This window comes from Phocoena sinus, chromosome 15, assembly GCF_008692025.1.
Source record: "Phocoena sinus isolate mPhoSin1 chromosome 15, mPhoSin1.pri, whole genome shotgun sequence".
NCBI classification, from domain to species: Eukaryota; Metazoa; Chordata; class Mammalia; order Artiodactyla; family Phocoenidae; genus Phocoena; species Phocoena sinus.
In genome coordinates, this window is record NC_045777.1 from 65,889,706 (window position 1) to 65,904,559 (window position 14,854).

The 14,854-nt window shown below is 37.2% G+C and overlaps 1 protein-coding gene across 1 annotated transcript in view; it reads left to right on the plus strand.

Moving 5' to 3' along the window:
- Positions 1–14,854, plus strand: part of ACSM3 (acyl-CoA synthetase medium chain family member 3) — a 28,698-nt gene that overhangs the window by 11,939 nt on the left and 1,905 nt on the right. The window contains 11 exon segments of the mRNA XM_032605285.1: positions 222–422; positions 3,045–3,188; positions 3,334–3,490; positions 3,763–3,842; positions 5,989–6,120; positions 7,036–7,073; positions 7,076–7,107; positions 11,223–11,312; positions 12,302–12,356; positions 12,359–12,428; positions 12,533–12,632. Of these exon segments, the coding sequence (XP_032461176.1) occupies positions 222–422; positions 3,045–3,188; positions 3,334–3,490; positions 3,763–3,842; positions 5,989–6,120; positions 7,036–7,073; positions 7,076–7,107; positions 11,223–11,312; positions 12,302–12,356; positions 12,359–12,428; positions 12,533–12,632 (1,099 nt within the window).

Sequence of the window (14,854 nt, forward strand, 5' to 3'; positions counted from 1 at the left end):
TTATCGATTTAATACCCGTTCATGTTAGGTCAAAAGGGTCATAGACTTTGAGATCCCTTGAAAGGCAAAAGCATAATAATGAAAGGAAAACAGATACCTTGCCTAGAAAACCAACTAACTCACTCTGAGAAATACAGAATGTACATGAGTTATCTACACTACCCTAACATGGTGAAGGAAATTCTTTCTAAACATTTTCTTTTCTTCTCCTTTAGGGACAGTTTTAATCCAGGAACCACTCAGATGACCCAGAAAGACATCCTCTACCGACTACCATCTTCAAAATCAAAGTGCATTATTACCAATGATGTTTTAGCTCCAGCAGTAGATGGTGTTGCATCTAAATGTGAAAATCTGCACTCCAAGTTAATTGTGTCTCAGAGCCCCAGGGAGGGATGGGAGAACCTCAAGGAGATGATGAAGTGAGTAGCCATAATTGTTGTAGAACAGCTTCCCAAGAAGAAACGCAACATTGATAAGACAGTCAATCCATGACTGACCAGAAAAATGAAAATTAAAACGATAGACAACAATTAAATTCGTGGACTCTTGACAAAGGGAACAACTGGTGATTATTCCTGCACTTATAGTGCAAAGCTCTGAGGCAATAAGGAGCTGGCAGTGTTTTTCATAGGTTGGGATCTCAAGGAAGCACACCCTAAGACAGAGATTAGTTGTGTAAGAAGTTTGTTGAGGAGTTATCTTGCATTAAATGCCTGTGAAAGAAAGGGAAAGATGTGGGATTGTACTTCAAAAAAAGCCCTCAGCCAGCCTACTGAGATCTATGGAGTTTGGATAGCCCTTCAAAGCTCTGCCCAGCTAAAGCAAGAGGTCCTATGCTGATCAGTAACTGGGTATGGGCTGTCCTTAGGAGGCATGACCTTGAGCAAGGCAGCTGTCTTCAGTCAAGGTAGTATCTAAAGAAGGATCCTAGCACCTGGAGGGAGTATGTTTTAAATCCTGAAGCAGGATCTAGGAGATGCATCACAGCATCAACCACAGAGCTGTTATCTCCCAGGGAAATTGATCACAGTCAATCCTTCTTTGTAGGCTGCATCATTCCCTTGATGACAGTAACATTTCTATCAGGTTATAGTATGAAGACTATTTAGTGGATGCAATTATAAAACTGAATTATACTGACGTTCAAGCCCTGCTCTGGGGTGCTTCCTGGGGTCACTTGGAAATCTCGCCAAGTATTGGTTATATTTTAGCTTTAGGGTGGCAGCAAATTCCCTTTCTGGAATGAGCTTCCTACCTTTACTCAATGATTTTGGAGCATGCTGGCAACTATGGACTTGTTCCTACCTCTTCTAAAATAGTTAACATTTATTGAGTTATCAAAGGCCAAATTCTGTTCTAATAAAAATGTTATAATTGCACAATAGCTAACTTTTTTTTTTTTTTTAGCTGACATTTATATGGCACTGATTATGTGCCAAAAACTAATCCAAGCACTTCAGATATATTAACTCATTTAAATATCACAACAACCTAGGGAGTAGGAACTATAATTATACAGATGAATAAGGTCAAATGCTAGGATCTGGCAGAACCGGCTTTCAAACTTAGGCAGTCTGGTTTCTCAGCCCACATACCTAACTGCTACATATAATGCTTCTGAGAGACTGGTACACTGAACCTGCCTTAGGTTTCAAGAGTAACCATATCTATGATAGAAGTGATAGGTACACAGCTATAGTAACTTTTTTAAAGAAAAAAATTATGGAATTATAGCCTAAACATTTGGTTTATCTTTGTTAGGATTTAAAAATAGCTTTTCTATATTTCTCATGGCTGGATATTTCTGATTCATTCATTCTCAGCTCAATATTCCCAAATAAAATTCTGTATGCTTCTTAGACACTCAAATGTGCAGAGTTTAGCTCCCCTCAGCTGCCCTGATGTATGACATGTATCAAAGCCCAATTATCCTTTGGAACCAAAATTTTTTTTCTCTTTAACTGAGGCCCTTCCTTCCCTAGGTGGATACTTAGATCCTCTTCAGTCTTATTGTTTACTATATTCAGAACTATGTAGACTCTTTTTTGAGAAACAGAAAAACCATCCTTTTGAGGGGTCAGCAAATGTTTTTTATAAAAGGGATGGATAGTAAATATATAGCTTTGCAGGCCATGCAGTCTCTTATCATACCTACTCACCCTTGCTGTCATAGTGTAGAAAGCAGTCACAGACAATATGTAAAAGAATGGACATGGTTGTGTTCCAATAAAACTTTATCTGCAAAAACAGAAGGCAGGCCATATTTGGCCTGTGGGCTATAGCTTGATTATCCCTGCCTTATACCATTAGCCATGACTTCTATTAACATACCCATTTTTTTTTAAATCACAATTTTTCTTCACATATCCATGATTATAAGATCATAGAATCCTCTTTCTGTTGGAGGTATGATAAAATTCTTGAGTTTTTAAACTGCTTCAACTCTTCCTTATACAGTAAAAAGCTACGAAGTCAACTTGTTATAAATGGGCTATTGACAACAAAGTTTAGTTTGCTTCTGGAAAGCACCTTAAAAGATGCAGAGAGAGATGGCTTTTTTTTTTTTTTAATATTTATTTATTTGGTCGTGCCGGGTCTTAGTTGCAGTGTGCTCCTTAGTTGTGGCATGTGAACTCTTAGTTGCAGCATGTATGTGGCATCTAGTTCCCTGACCAGGGATGAACCTGGTCCTCCTGCACTGGGAGCACAGGGTCTTAACCACTGTACCACCAGGGAGGTCCTGAGAGAGATGGCTTTTACCTTGGAATTCACCCTAAGTCACTGGGGCCTGTTCAATGAGATGAAGAGGTCTGAGTAAATCCTTCTCTGTGGTAACAGTCTGTGACGCTGTGTTTGGGACTTCCCTGGTGGTCCAGTGGTTAAGAATCTGCGCTTCCACTGCAGGGGGCATGGGTTCGATCCCTGGTCGGGGAACCAAGATCCCTCATGCTGTGTGGTGCAGCCAAGAAAAAATCAAAACTAAAACAAAAAATATGATGCTGTGTTTAACGTGCAGAATCATTGTAATTCTTTCTTCATAGACATGCCAGTGACAACAACACCTGTGTGAAGACAAAACACAATGAGACGATGGCCATTTTCTTCACCAGCGGAACAAGCGGATCTCCTAAAATGACCGGACACACCCACGGCAGCTTTGGTTTAGGATTATCTATAAACGGAAGGTACTCTCACAGAACTGTAGCTTGAAGTGTCAGTGCTACAAAGGTAATGATTCCTTTGTTGGATTCCTTTGTTGGAATAATAAACTAATTATTTTAAATTAGTTTTCATATATATATATATGAAGTCTGTTCTTTGTTTACCCAGGTTCTGGCTGGATTTGACCCCTTCGGATGTCATGTGGAATACCTCAGACATAGGCTGGGCAAAATCTGCATGGAGTAGTGTTTATTCTCCATGGATCCAGGGAGCATGTGTATTTGCACATTATTTGCCACGGTTTGAGCCAACTTCCGTCTTGCAAGTAAGGCAGAGCAAAAGAGGTCAACATTTAGAAATGCATTAGCACTGTCACTGACAGGCCTGGTGAATAAAGTAACTTGCGGAAATCAGAGTAGACAACATGATTTAAAGTATTTCATGTCTGTAAAATCAATAAGCCTGAAAGGATATACAAAGCAAAGGTGTGAGCGAGTTTATGTTAGAATAAACAATGTTTTAAGTTGTGCTGTATCTACCACAGACATTTAGGCACTTACTAAAAATTGTAGTAAGACCACTTCTTCTAAATTGCAGGCACTTTGCAAGTTTCCCATCACAGCCTTCTGTTCAGCACCAACTGCAGATAGAATACTTGTGCAGAATGATAAGACCAGGGTAAGAAAGGTTGGTGAATGGGCACTTAGTGGGAGGAGGGGAGAGGAGGAAGAAGAAATATCATAAAATATTTTTTAAATATTATAAAATATTTTTATTTTATAAAATAAAAGATCTCTCTGCCTAGAAACATAGCTCCAGGCCAGTAGGTATGGGGTTTAGCAATCTCTTCTCCCCTTGCTTCTTGCTTACATTCTGTAAATGGTAATTACTATATCCAGGGCGGTTTCCCTCAAGCAAGGAGAGGAAAGGGAGGGTTCAGCCCAGTGGTTATGGATAAGAAGGTGTTTATCCTTTGTATGATGACTGCTACTTGAGCTGAGAAAATATATGTCACCCCTATTTAAAACCCTATCCCAGCAAACAGGAAAGAAGATGAATGTCCTTTATTACTGATTCCATTTGAAAGTGTGGATTGATCACTACTTTTTTTTTTTTTGCGGTACGCGGGCCTCTCACTGTTGTGGCTTCTCCCATTGCAGAGCACAGGCTCCGGACGCACAGGCTCAGCGAGCCCGCTCCGCGGCACGTGGGATCCTCGCGGACCGGGGCACGAACCCGTGTCCCCTGCATCGGCAGGTGGACTCTCAACCACTGCGCCACCAGGGAAGCCCTTGATCACTACTTTTAAATTGACTTTATTTGATTTTTGAACAGGAAACAATTCAAATGACATAAAATTCAATAGGTATATAAGAATATATTAGTGAAAGTCTTCCTCCATACCTTGTCCTCAGTCTCAGTTCTCCCTCTCCCTGAGATCTATGCATGCACAAGCCAATATGCATATGTTCTCCCCCTCTCTTTTATAATGGAAACATGATATGCGCACAGTTCTGACCTTCCTTTCTTCACCTGCAATACATCCTGGAACTGTGCTGTCCAATTTGGTAACCACTAGCCACATGTAGGTATTTAAATTTTAATTAAAAATTCAGTTCCAGACTATAGCTAATAATACTGTACAGTAAGTCCCCCACATACACGAATGAATTCTGTTCTGAGAGCACGTTCGTAAGTCCAATTTGTTTCTAAGTCCAATGAAGTTAGCCTAGGTACCCAACTAACACAATTGGCTATATAGCACTGTACTGTAATATGTTTATAATACTTTTCACACAAATAAAATATAAAAAACAAACATAAAAAATAAAGAAAACATTTTTAATCTTACAGTACAGTACCTTGAAAAGTACAATAGTACCAGCTACATCACCACTGCTTTTACGCTTGCTTCCAGACACCCTGGGCTTGAAATAAAGATAGTGTACTACTGTCCTCTATACAGTACTGTACAGTAAAGTACACAAAAGCACAAACACTTGTAGAGGATGAGCGCATGTGACAATGTATGCCAGACACATGAGCTAACTTATGTGACTGGACATGCAAACACACGTTCACATCTTTGAAAGTTTGCAGTTTGAAGGTTCATATGCAGGGGACTTACTGTGTTGCATATTTGAAGTCGCTAAGGGAGTAAATATTAAAAGTTCTCATCACAAGAAAAAATAGTCTTGTAAATACGTAGGGTAAGAGATGTTAACTAGACTTGTGCTGATCAGTTCACTATATACAAACATCAAATCATTAACGCTGTAAAACTAATACAACATTATAAGTCAATTATACCTCAATGAAAAAAACTCAGGGCCTCAGTTGCACTAGTCATGCTTCAAGTGCTCAACAGCCACACAGGGCTAGAGGATACAATAGTGGACAGCTCAGCATAGAAATTTCTATCATAACAAAAAGTGCTATTGAACAGTACAATCCAGGAGCTTCTTCTTTTTTCTTAACAACTGTAGAGTGTTCTATTGTATAAATACTCCACAATTTAACCAGACAATTGGTAAACCTTTCATCACTGATTTAACATATTATGTGGTACCTTCCCTAGGATTGCATGGCTTTTCTCTGCAACAAATCACGCCCCCGCCCCAAACAAAAGGGAGAAAAAGAAAAAAAAATAAAAACTGGTGTTTCGGGAGTCAATTTATGGTAGAATGGTTTATTTTGTATTGGAGAAGGGAGTTGGGGGAAAAACGAAAACACTTTGTATGAAATTTCACTAGAAATAACCCTAATTTCCATTTTTTCTCTATTTGCCTCCTAAATTTAACTCGTTATCTGTCTTCTGAGAAACTATAAGTTCAAAAGCTTAAAGCACTGTGTAAGTGCTGGGGAATCAGTCAACTCTGAAGTGACTGAACAATGGAGAAACAGGACAGGTCTGGATATCCACGAAGGATATGGACAGACTGAAACGGTATACAGACTTCACTGAAAAGACAGGGCTGGATTCAATTCAGTCAGATGAATAAAAACCAAAGTGTTTATTATATCTTTGTGGTTGAGGGATAGGGAGGGAGTGGCGTGATTAGAAGAACAGTTAAAAAAAAAAAACAAACTTGAGGGAAGATAGTTGCAAAAAAGCTCTGTAACAGATACAGTTTAAATAGCCATTCACTGAGGAAAGCCACTATATAATTGATCAGGACCAGGGCACTAAAAATTTTTTTAATTAAAAAATACCAGATCTACAAAAAGATCTCCCCTTATGTAATGAGGAAATTTCTTAGGGCTACTTTAAAAATAGAAAATGCTGAGCTCCTTGTTACTTGAAATATTAAGTTTGCTGGAAAACTCCTTGATAAGCACACTCTAAAAAGGTTTATCTAAAGAGCTCGTAGAAATAAGAAGAAATTCTAGAGGAAATGAATGACATAATAACAAAAGTGGTTATTATGTAGGAAAGGGAGGGGTAAAATGGAGCAGATAAGGGAAAGGCTGAAAGAAATTTTTCAGTGTGTCTTTTTATAATGCTTCAATTTATGAACCATGAGAAAGTAGTACCTGGTCAAAAATTAGAATACCAAAAATAAAATAAAAACAAAAATTGACGTATTAAATAGAAACAGCATAACAAGTATCATGCGAATATGAGTACAAATGTTTTCATAAATATGGATATTTTAGCAATTATAAATTTACTTAGTGTTATAACTTTATTATATTTGTTTAGTGTCTATCTCTATACTTCATGAGAGCATAGAATTTGTTTTATTTTGAGCCTGATTCACAGTAAGTTCTGAATAAATATTTGTTGAATGAATGCATGGTGGATGGATGAATAAATTTAAGTTATTTGCCATGTTACTTTACTCTTTCTTCTTCTTAACTAGGTACTAATTGTGGAAATTTTAAGGGAATGAAAATTAAGCCTGGCTCAATGGGAAGCCTTCTCCTGCTTTTGATGTTAAGGTTTGTACATCCCTTCCCAGGAAAATATTTAACAACCCAATCTGTTTACCACCTACCCCGCTTCTACTCCCTTACATTCCTAGTTTTGGTGATGATTATGTTACTTCTATGACATCTTAACTTCCATATAAAGATGGAAATGGGTTAGAAATGTTAGTTTGTCTCTTTTTTCTCTCAAAAGCAGTTCTTATGCCAAATAGTTCTAAGCATTTTATAAATATTAATTTCCAGAAGGAACCTATGAGAGACATGGCAATATTAGAACCGTTTTACAGATGATGCCCAGAGATGTTAAAAGACTCACCCAAGGTCACATAGCTAGTAGCTGCTAGTGCTGAGATTCAATCCCAAGGAATCTGGGTCCAGTATCCATACTCTTAACTGTGACACCACACTGCCCCTTCTGGTTAGGGAGCTCCAGACCTCCTAAAAGGGTCAAGTAGGCCAAAACAGGCTACAGTTTACAATGGTTGCAGCGTTCTCTCTCTCTTCCTAAGCCTGCCTGGCCAGTTCCTGGCTGTCATGTAACCACTGCCATTTTCATCACTTGATCCCTAGGGGGCATCTTATTATCCCATCAGCACATTTTGTACAGGGTTAGACTTGTTCTCAGATCAACCCAGCCAAAGCTAAGTATAGCGAAAGGAACTTACACTAATACCTAGAAGAAAACAATAGCAACAAAAACACAAAATGGATGAGTTTACAGAGACCTCAGAATCAATCTTAACTGAGGGTTAGTCGTAGATGACACCAATGTTTCCCAAGTTTATCTGATCATAAAGAATCACATGGGTACTTGTCAAAAATACAAATTCTCAGGCTCCTTCTCTAGAGAGCCTGATTCAATAAATTTAAGGTGGGATGCTGAAATCTGTGTTTTAATAACACCTCAGGTAATTCTTATAATCAGGTAAGTTTGAGAAAGTTTAGATGAGATTGGTTGCTGATGTCACTATTTATGGAATAAACCAGATGCTGGTTCCTTTCCCTCACTTTCACTTTGCTATGGAACCTTGTCTAAAGGTAGGATTGCCTGATGGTTTTGGTCTGGCTCCGCTATTCACTAGCTGAGTATCTTTGGTTAAGCTGTTAAAGTCTGTTTCCTTATTTGTAAAACAGGGACCAGGTGAACAACTTGTCCCAGTTTGCCTGGGACTTATTTAGTTTTAGCCCTGAAAGCAGTACATCCTGAGGATACACCCCCTGCCTTAGTCACAGGCAAATCAAGATGGTTGGTAACCCTAATAATAACAGAACTGATTTCATAGGTTTCTAGTAAGGATTAATGAGGTAATATTTCTAAAGAGCATAGCAAAGTGCTTGGCACATAATAAAGGTCCAAAAGATAGGCACTGTTATTATTCACCTCTCCCTGGAATTCCTTTCCTTTGAAAAACTTTTCTAAGAAGAGATGGTAGAGCAGCATTGGTTACATTCTGTAAAAAGACGTAACAATAGTTCATTGGTTAATAGGCTGCCTTAGGTCAGAGAAAGAAATACTGATAATTAAGCATTATCATATATGCATTACAAGTAATCAAAAATTGGCATTTCACATAGATGTTTTCTCTTGATGACAATTCCCAACATGCACGGCTATCAGAGTCTCACAGGCATAGCTATACGCACAGCCATCCCAACTGCAGTGTACCACCAGTTCCCCACTCATTTAAGCCCAGTGATTCATTGGAGTAACTATCATTGAATGCAAAAATCGTGTGGCCAAGAGGATTGGCCCCATGAGCCATGCATGGCCCCATGCATCCCCCATGAGCATCTCCACTTTCACTTATTTATCCAAATTTCTTTTTATTGTGGTAAAAGATAACTTAAAGTTTACCATTTTTACCATTTATAAGTACACAATTCAGTGGTATTAAATAATACCACATTAAATAATGTTGTGCAGGTGTCACCACTATCCATCTCCATAATTCTTTTCATATTGTAAAACTGAAACTCTACATCCATTGAACAATGACTCCTTAATTCCTCTTCCCACCGGTCCCTCACAATCACCATTCTACTTTCTGCCTCTATGATTTTGACTACTCTTTAAGTACTATGTATAAGTGGAATCATACAGTATTTGTCTTTTTGTAAGTGGCTTATTACATTTAGCATAATGTCCACAAAGTTCATCAATGTTGTAGCATGTGTCAGAATTTCCTTTCTTTTAAGGCTGAATATTCCATTGCATATATATATATATATATATATATATATATATATATATATATATCACATTTTGCTTGTTCATTCATCTGTTGATGAGTGCTTGGGTTGCTTCCATATTTTAGCTATTGTGAATAATGCTGTGATGAACATGGGTATACAAATATCTCTTTGAGACCCTGCTTTTGATTCTTTTGAGTATATACCCAGAAATAGAGTTGCTGGATTATATGGTAATTTTATTTTATTTTTAATTTTTATTGGAGTACAGTTGATTTACGATGTTGTGTTAGTTTCAGGTGTACAGCAAAGTGAATCATTTATACATATAGTAATTTTAAGTTTCTGAGAAACTGCCATACTGTTTTCCACATTTTACATTCCCACCAATAGTGCACAAGGGTTCTAATTCCTCCACATCTTTGCCAACGCTTGTTATTTTGTTTTTTTGATAGTAGCCATACTAATAGGTGTGAGATGGCATCTCATTGTAGTTTTGCTTTGCATTTCCCTCATGCAGCCACCTTCATTTTTAACTCTTTCCCATGGGCTTTTATTATTGGGCCCCTCCCTACCTAGCTAAGAGCATCTTTAGTGACATTCTGACATTCGGGGATGTACTCTAACCAGCTGGATATCAGATTTTTGCAACTTCAAAGATCAAAGCTCATAATTTTCATGTTTAAACATTCTAGGACCCCCTTGAACAATGAGGAATTAGATTCTCCCCAGAGATAGAATATTTTATCTATTTTCCCATCTATTAAATAGTAGTCTGTGTTAAGTAATTGGAACTCTTAACATATCTCTTCTTGATACCTGAAACCAAATAATTCTTTAGATGACTGGGTGGGAATTTATACTTTTTATTTGCAAGAATTTAAAAATAAGTTCTTAACATTTAGAATGCCTTTCAAGTTTCTCGTTAGGGACATAAGCGCTTTTCCTTCTGGAAAGGGCCAGATAAATATCATACCCTTATTTTCCAACAAGCTACATCTCAGGTTTGAAGGGTGTGTATAAAAGCAGAGTAGAGTTTTCATATTTAGAAACAGCTAAAAGTAAGAGCAAAATCTGGTATATGAGATGAGCAATCAATCTGAGAAATGCTTATTTGGATTTTTAGAAAATGGATTGAACTCCCTGGAGAGATTCCACAGAGAAGTATAATGATGAAAAGTATAGGATCTAGAGTGTGATTGCTGAGATTTGAATTCCAGCTCAATCATGCACTGTGGCGCTACGTAAACTCTCTGCACCGCAGTTTCCTCATATACAAAATGAGCATAATAATACTCCTAACCAGATATGGCTGTTGTAAGGACAAAAGAAGATAGTACATATAAAGTAGTTAGAGCATTAGCATTTATTATTTAGGATGCTAGCTATTATTAGGTACCAGAGAACACGAGAGGATAAGAGAGCAAGGCTTCGGATTACCCACCACTGTCTCAGCCAAAGAACATTCCCTTTTCCTACTTACTCATATTGGGCTTCTGAAGTAAGATTTTGTTTGTTTCACAAAGTCTGAAAACCAGTAATGAAATATTTATTTGAAAGGAAAAGACAATTAAGATATATTGCTAAATGATAAAAGCAGGTTGCAAAACACTAATATTATAAAGTGATCCTATTTTTTTCTATGTCTATATCATCTCAGAGGATATTACCAAAATGTGATTATTGCTGGATGATAGAATTAAAGAAAAATTTTATTTTTCTTTCACATTTTGCTAACCTGCATTTTACAATATATTTTGCAGTAAGAATTTAAATAAATACATTTCTCTTAGGAATTTAAAGTATACTTAAAAATTTTCTGAAGTCTGCTTTCTTAAATGGCAAAAACCAAAACAAAACAAAACGTGCAAAGCAAAGATTTCAGATGTGGCATTAAATAAAAATTCCCTTAAATAAATTATTCTGTTTCATTCTAGATTTTAGATGTAAATGGCCCATCTAGACAAGGAGATACTGGCATTTGAGTTCTACCTAACCGACCATTTCCCCTTTTTACATATTATGTGGTAAGAGACTTATTAAATAACATCTCATTTTCTATTTATTTCTCAAAAGTGCTTGGTAACGATCTCTATTTGCCACAAAGTACACCTAGGATAGGTATTTGGCCTTTTCTTGAGAGATTCGTTGTCCTGAACAGTAATCCCTCAGACAGGGAACTGAAGAAATACTCAAATGCTTATTAGAGAAGGGCACGCTGGTCCCCCCAGGCTAAATCACTGCTCCAAGCCCGTGAAGGTAAGAGGAACGGGGCCCTAGAAATAAGATAGCCCTCTTAATATCATTAATCCTCTCTGCTGTAAATCAGCACCCAATAATTTTCCTGAAATCTGATTAGTGGTTTCCCTTCATGTAAGGAGTGAGAGAGACAGAATGGTGCAGTGAGCTTAAGTAATTTTCTTTCTCCCAAGCTCCTTACTGTTTGCAAACATACTTTCATCTCTAATTACAGTATACAAATTAGAGAAAAGTTTACATCAGTATAATCAAAGGCCCAGGTTCTAATTGTCAGTGGATTTTACATAATGTAAAAATACTTCCTTTTTCTTCCTGCTAAACTTACAGAATCAATTCTCTACTTTTGTGTAAAACGAAACCAAATACAAAACAAACACACAAAAAAACCCTCTCTGTTGACTCATTTGGTACTTTCTTTTAACTCTGAGTATTGACTTCTTTTTTCCTACAAGTGTTTAGATATTAACCAATTAGCAAAAGACTTATTTAGCCTTTTCCTCTGAGCACCTGCAATATTTATTTTGTGACCAATCTAAGAAAATTCTCAGGATGGCAGCATGCCTAGTCTCTGTAATTACAGTTTACCTCTCTGATTATTGGGCTGTCTCAATGCTAGACTTTCATCCCTATTTCCCATGCTTGCTCCTCTTCATTCTAAGGATTCTCAAAAACACCAAAGTTTTCTTTCTCCTTAAATATTTAAAAATCCAACTGAACAGAAGAGTCACATTCAAAATATTAATTATTAGTTTTATAGGATAATCCTACAGAAACAGCTTCAACTCTATGAGGCAATTTCTATATCACTGGGGACGGGGCTATATGGATGAGGATGGACATTTCTGGTTTGTTGTAAGAGTGGATGATATCATATTATCCTCTGGGTAATTTTCATCTGTGGATATGTTTGTGTTAACAGACTGTAGGTATTCTGGAGTTAACCTTTTGCTCACCTTTACAAATTCCTGCCATATGTTTTGTTTCCCAGTTACTGAATTGGACCGTTTGAGATAGAAAGTGCCCTGACTGAGCATTCTACACTTGCAGAGTTAGCTGTCGTCAGCGGCCCAGACCCCATCAGAGGAGAGGTAAGAGAACTGATTTGTCTCTATCTTATCGTTTGTTGGCAGTCTAACATACTTCTAAACAGTAGTTCATTGAAACAGAATTATCCAAATGATTCATTCACTATGTTACTAAATATGCAAGTCAGATAGAAATATGCTAATCAGAGAGAACTGCTATAGAATGAGATGGAAAATATATACTATAAAGAATTTGAATCCTTTCCATGGAGTGCTGGGGCAAAGACGGTGTGAATGCCAGCAACCCAGGCTCATACCAGGATAGGGTGCCAGAAGTCAGCTAGAAGGCTCGAGTTTTTACCCAGAAGGTCTGGAAACCAACATGGACTTTGGTGTAGCTGAGGAGGATAGGCTGGCATCAGATATCAGGAGTGGGAACAAGGTCTGAGACAGGAACTAAGTAACCAGAAGTAGTCTGGCTCGGTCAGTAAGTAGAGGGTTCAGGAAATAAACTATGAATAAGACGGAGTCCTCAAAGCTCACTTCTGTTGGGGCTGATCACGTGGTAGTTTGGGTTTAAAGGTTCCATGCCACTCTTCAGGCCCCCTTTGCCAGGCAGGGCCTCCAATATTCCAGGTAATGAGAGTAGGGAACAGATTCAATGATTACTGAAGTTTGTCCCTTTTCTCTGAACTCCACCAGTAGGGTTTCATGAGTCTATATATATATATATGAATCACTTTGCTGTACACCTGAAACTAACACAACATTGTAAATCAACTACACTTCAATAAAAAAAATTTTAAAAAGAAAGAGAGAAGGATTCAAAGCTGTAATGTATAGCATGGCTCCATTTTTAAGTATAAATGTATTGGGAAAAAACAGGAATAATTTATACCACTTTGCTGGTTTTCTCTGGAGAACAGAATCAAAAATGATTTTTAATTTCTTAAAATGAAAGCTTGTGAGGATTAAATAAGTTAACATAGGTATAGGCCTTATAACAACATCTGGAACATATTAAGTCATTTAAAATATTAGTATTAGTTTCAGTAGTAGAAGTACAAGATTTTTTTAACCAAAATCCATAAGTGGGCTTCAAAGTTTTTCTGAAATTCTGTGCAAATGAAATTACTACAACTAATACCTAATATTTTTAATGACTTAGTGTGTTCCAGGTATTGTTATAAGCCCTATACATATGTTAACTTATTTAATCCTCACAAATTCCTTTTACAGAGAAGGAAACTGAGGCAGAGAGAGGTGTCCTAACTTGCCTGAGATTACACACAAAGTGTGACTTGAACCCAGGTTGTCTGACTTCAGAGTTCATGCTCTTAACCATGTTAGATTGTTCCTTAATAATTTATCATTTTCTATAATGGTTTATAGAGACTTTTATAAAGATAAATTAGACTTTACCCAAGGTGTACAAGTCATCAATATGCAAACCAGTATTTAGACATTAGTTCTTAAAATAATTTGCCTTTGAACAGTTCACTTATAGCAAGGATAATTTTTTTATTCATAAAAATGTTGATAAGAAATAGAGCAGGCATAAATACAAATAAATTCTATGAAATGTCAAAAAATGGATAGGATAAAATTATATACATGCATACACACACAACTGCTCCATGGCACATGTAATTTAGAAATTTTCAAGGTGTTTTGGTAAAGACAGATATAAATAATTGCTCATAAAATGTTGTAAAACTGCACACTGGTAAGCAATGACCAAAATGTGAAAATTTTATAACTGCAAGTCTTCACTTCTCACTAACTAGTTGTCCTGAGTGACTTAGTCTTTCAAATAATCCATTTTTGATCAACTATTTACTTCCAGACCAAGGTAGATAGGTAATGTTGCCAACTTATCTTCAAGCTATATACATGAATCTGTGAATTCAAAAAGATTTAAGCCTCTTAAGTGCTGAATATTTAATCATAAAATTTACAGGTGACTCTCCTGAACTATGCCCACAAAGCAGCACCATTCCATGGCAAACCCTAGGCTGATATTCTGGATTTGGTGGTGCATACTAATCGACTCACCTAGAGTTCTGCCTCTAGGGAAGGCAGTAAATCGCAGTGCTGGCAGTGCCCCAGGAGAGAACATTTAGAATTCCAATACACTCTTGAAGGGGACTACACATGAGGAAGGGCCTCTGTCTTCTCCAGTAAAGGTCCAAAATTTCTGGGCAGGATTTTCTAAAACATTTCAAGGAAGGGTGAACTTTGGGGAACAGGATTTGTGAGCATGAAGTGATGAATTCTTCCCTGTC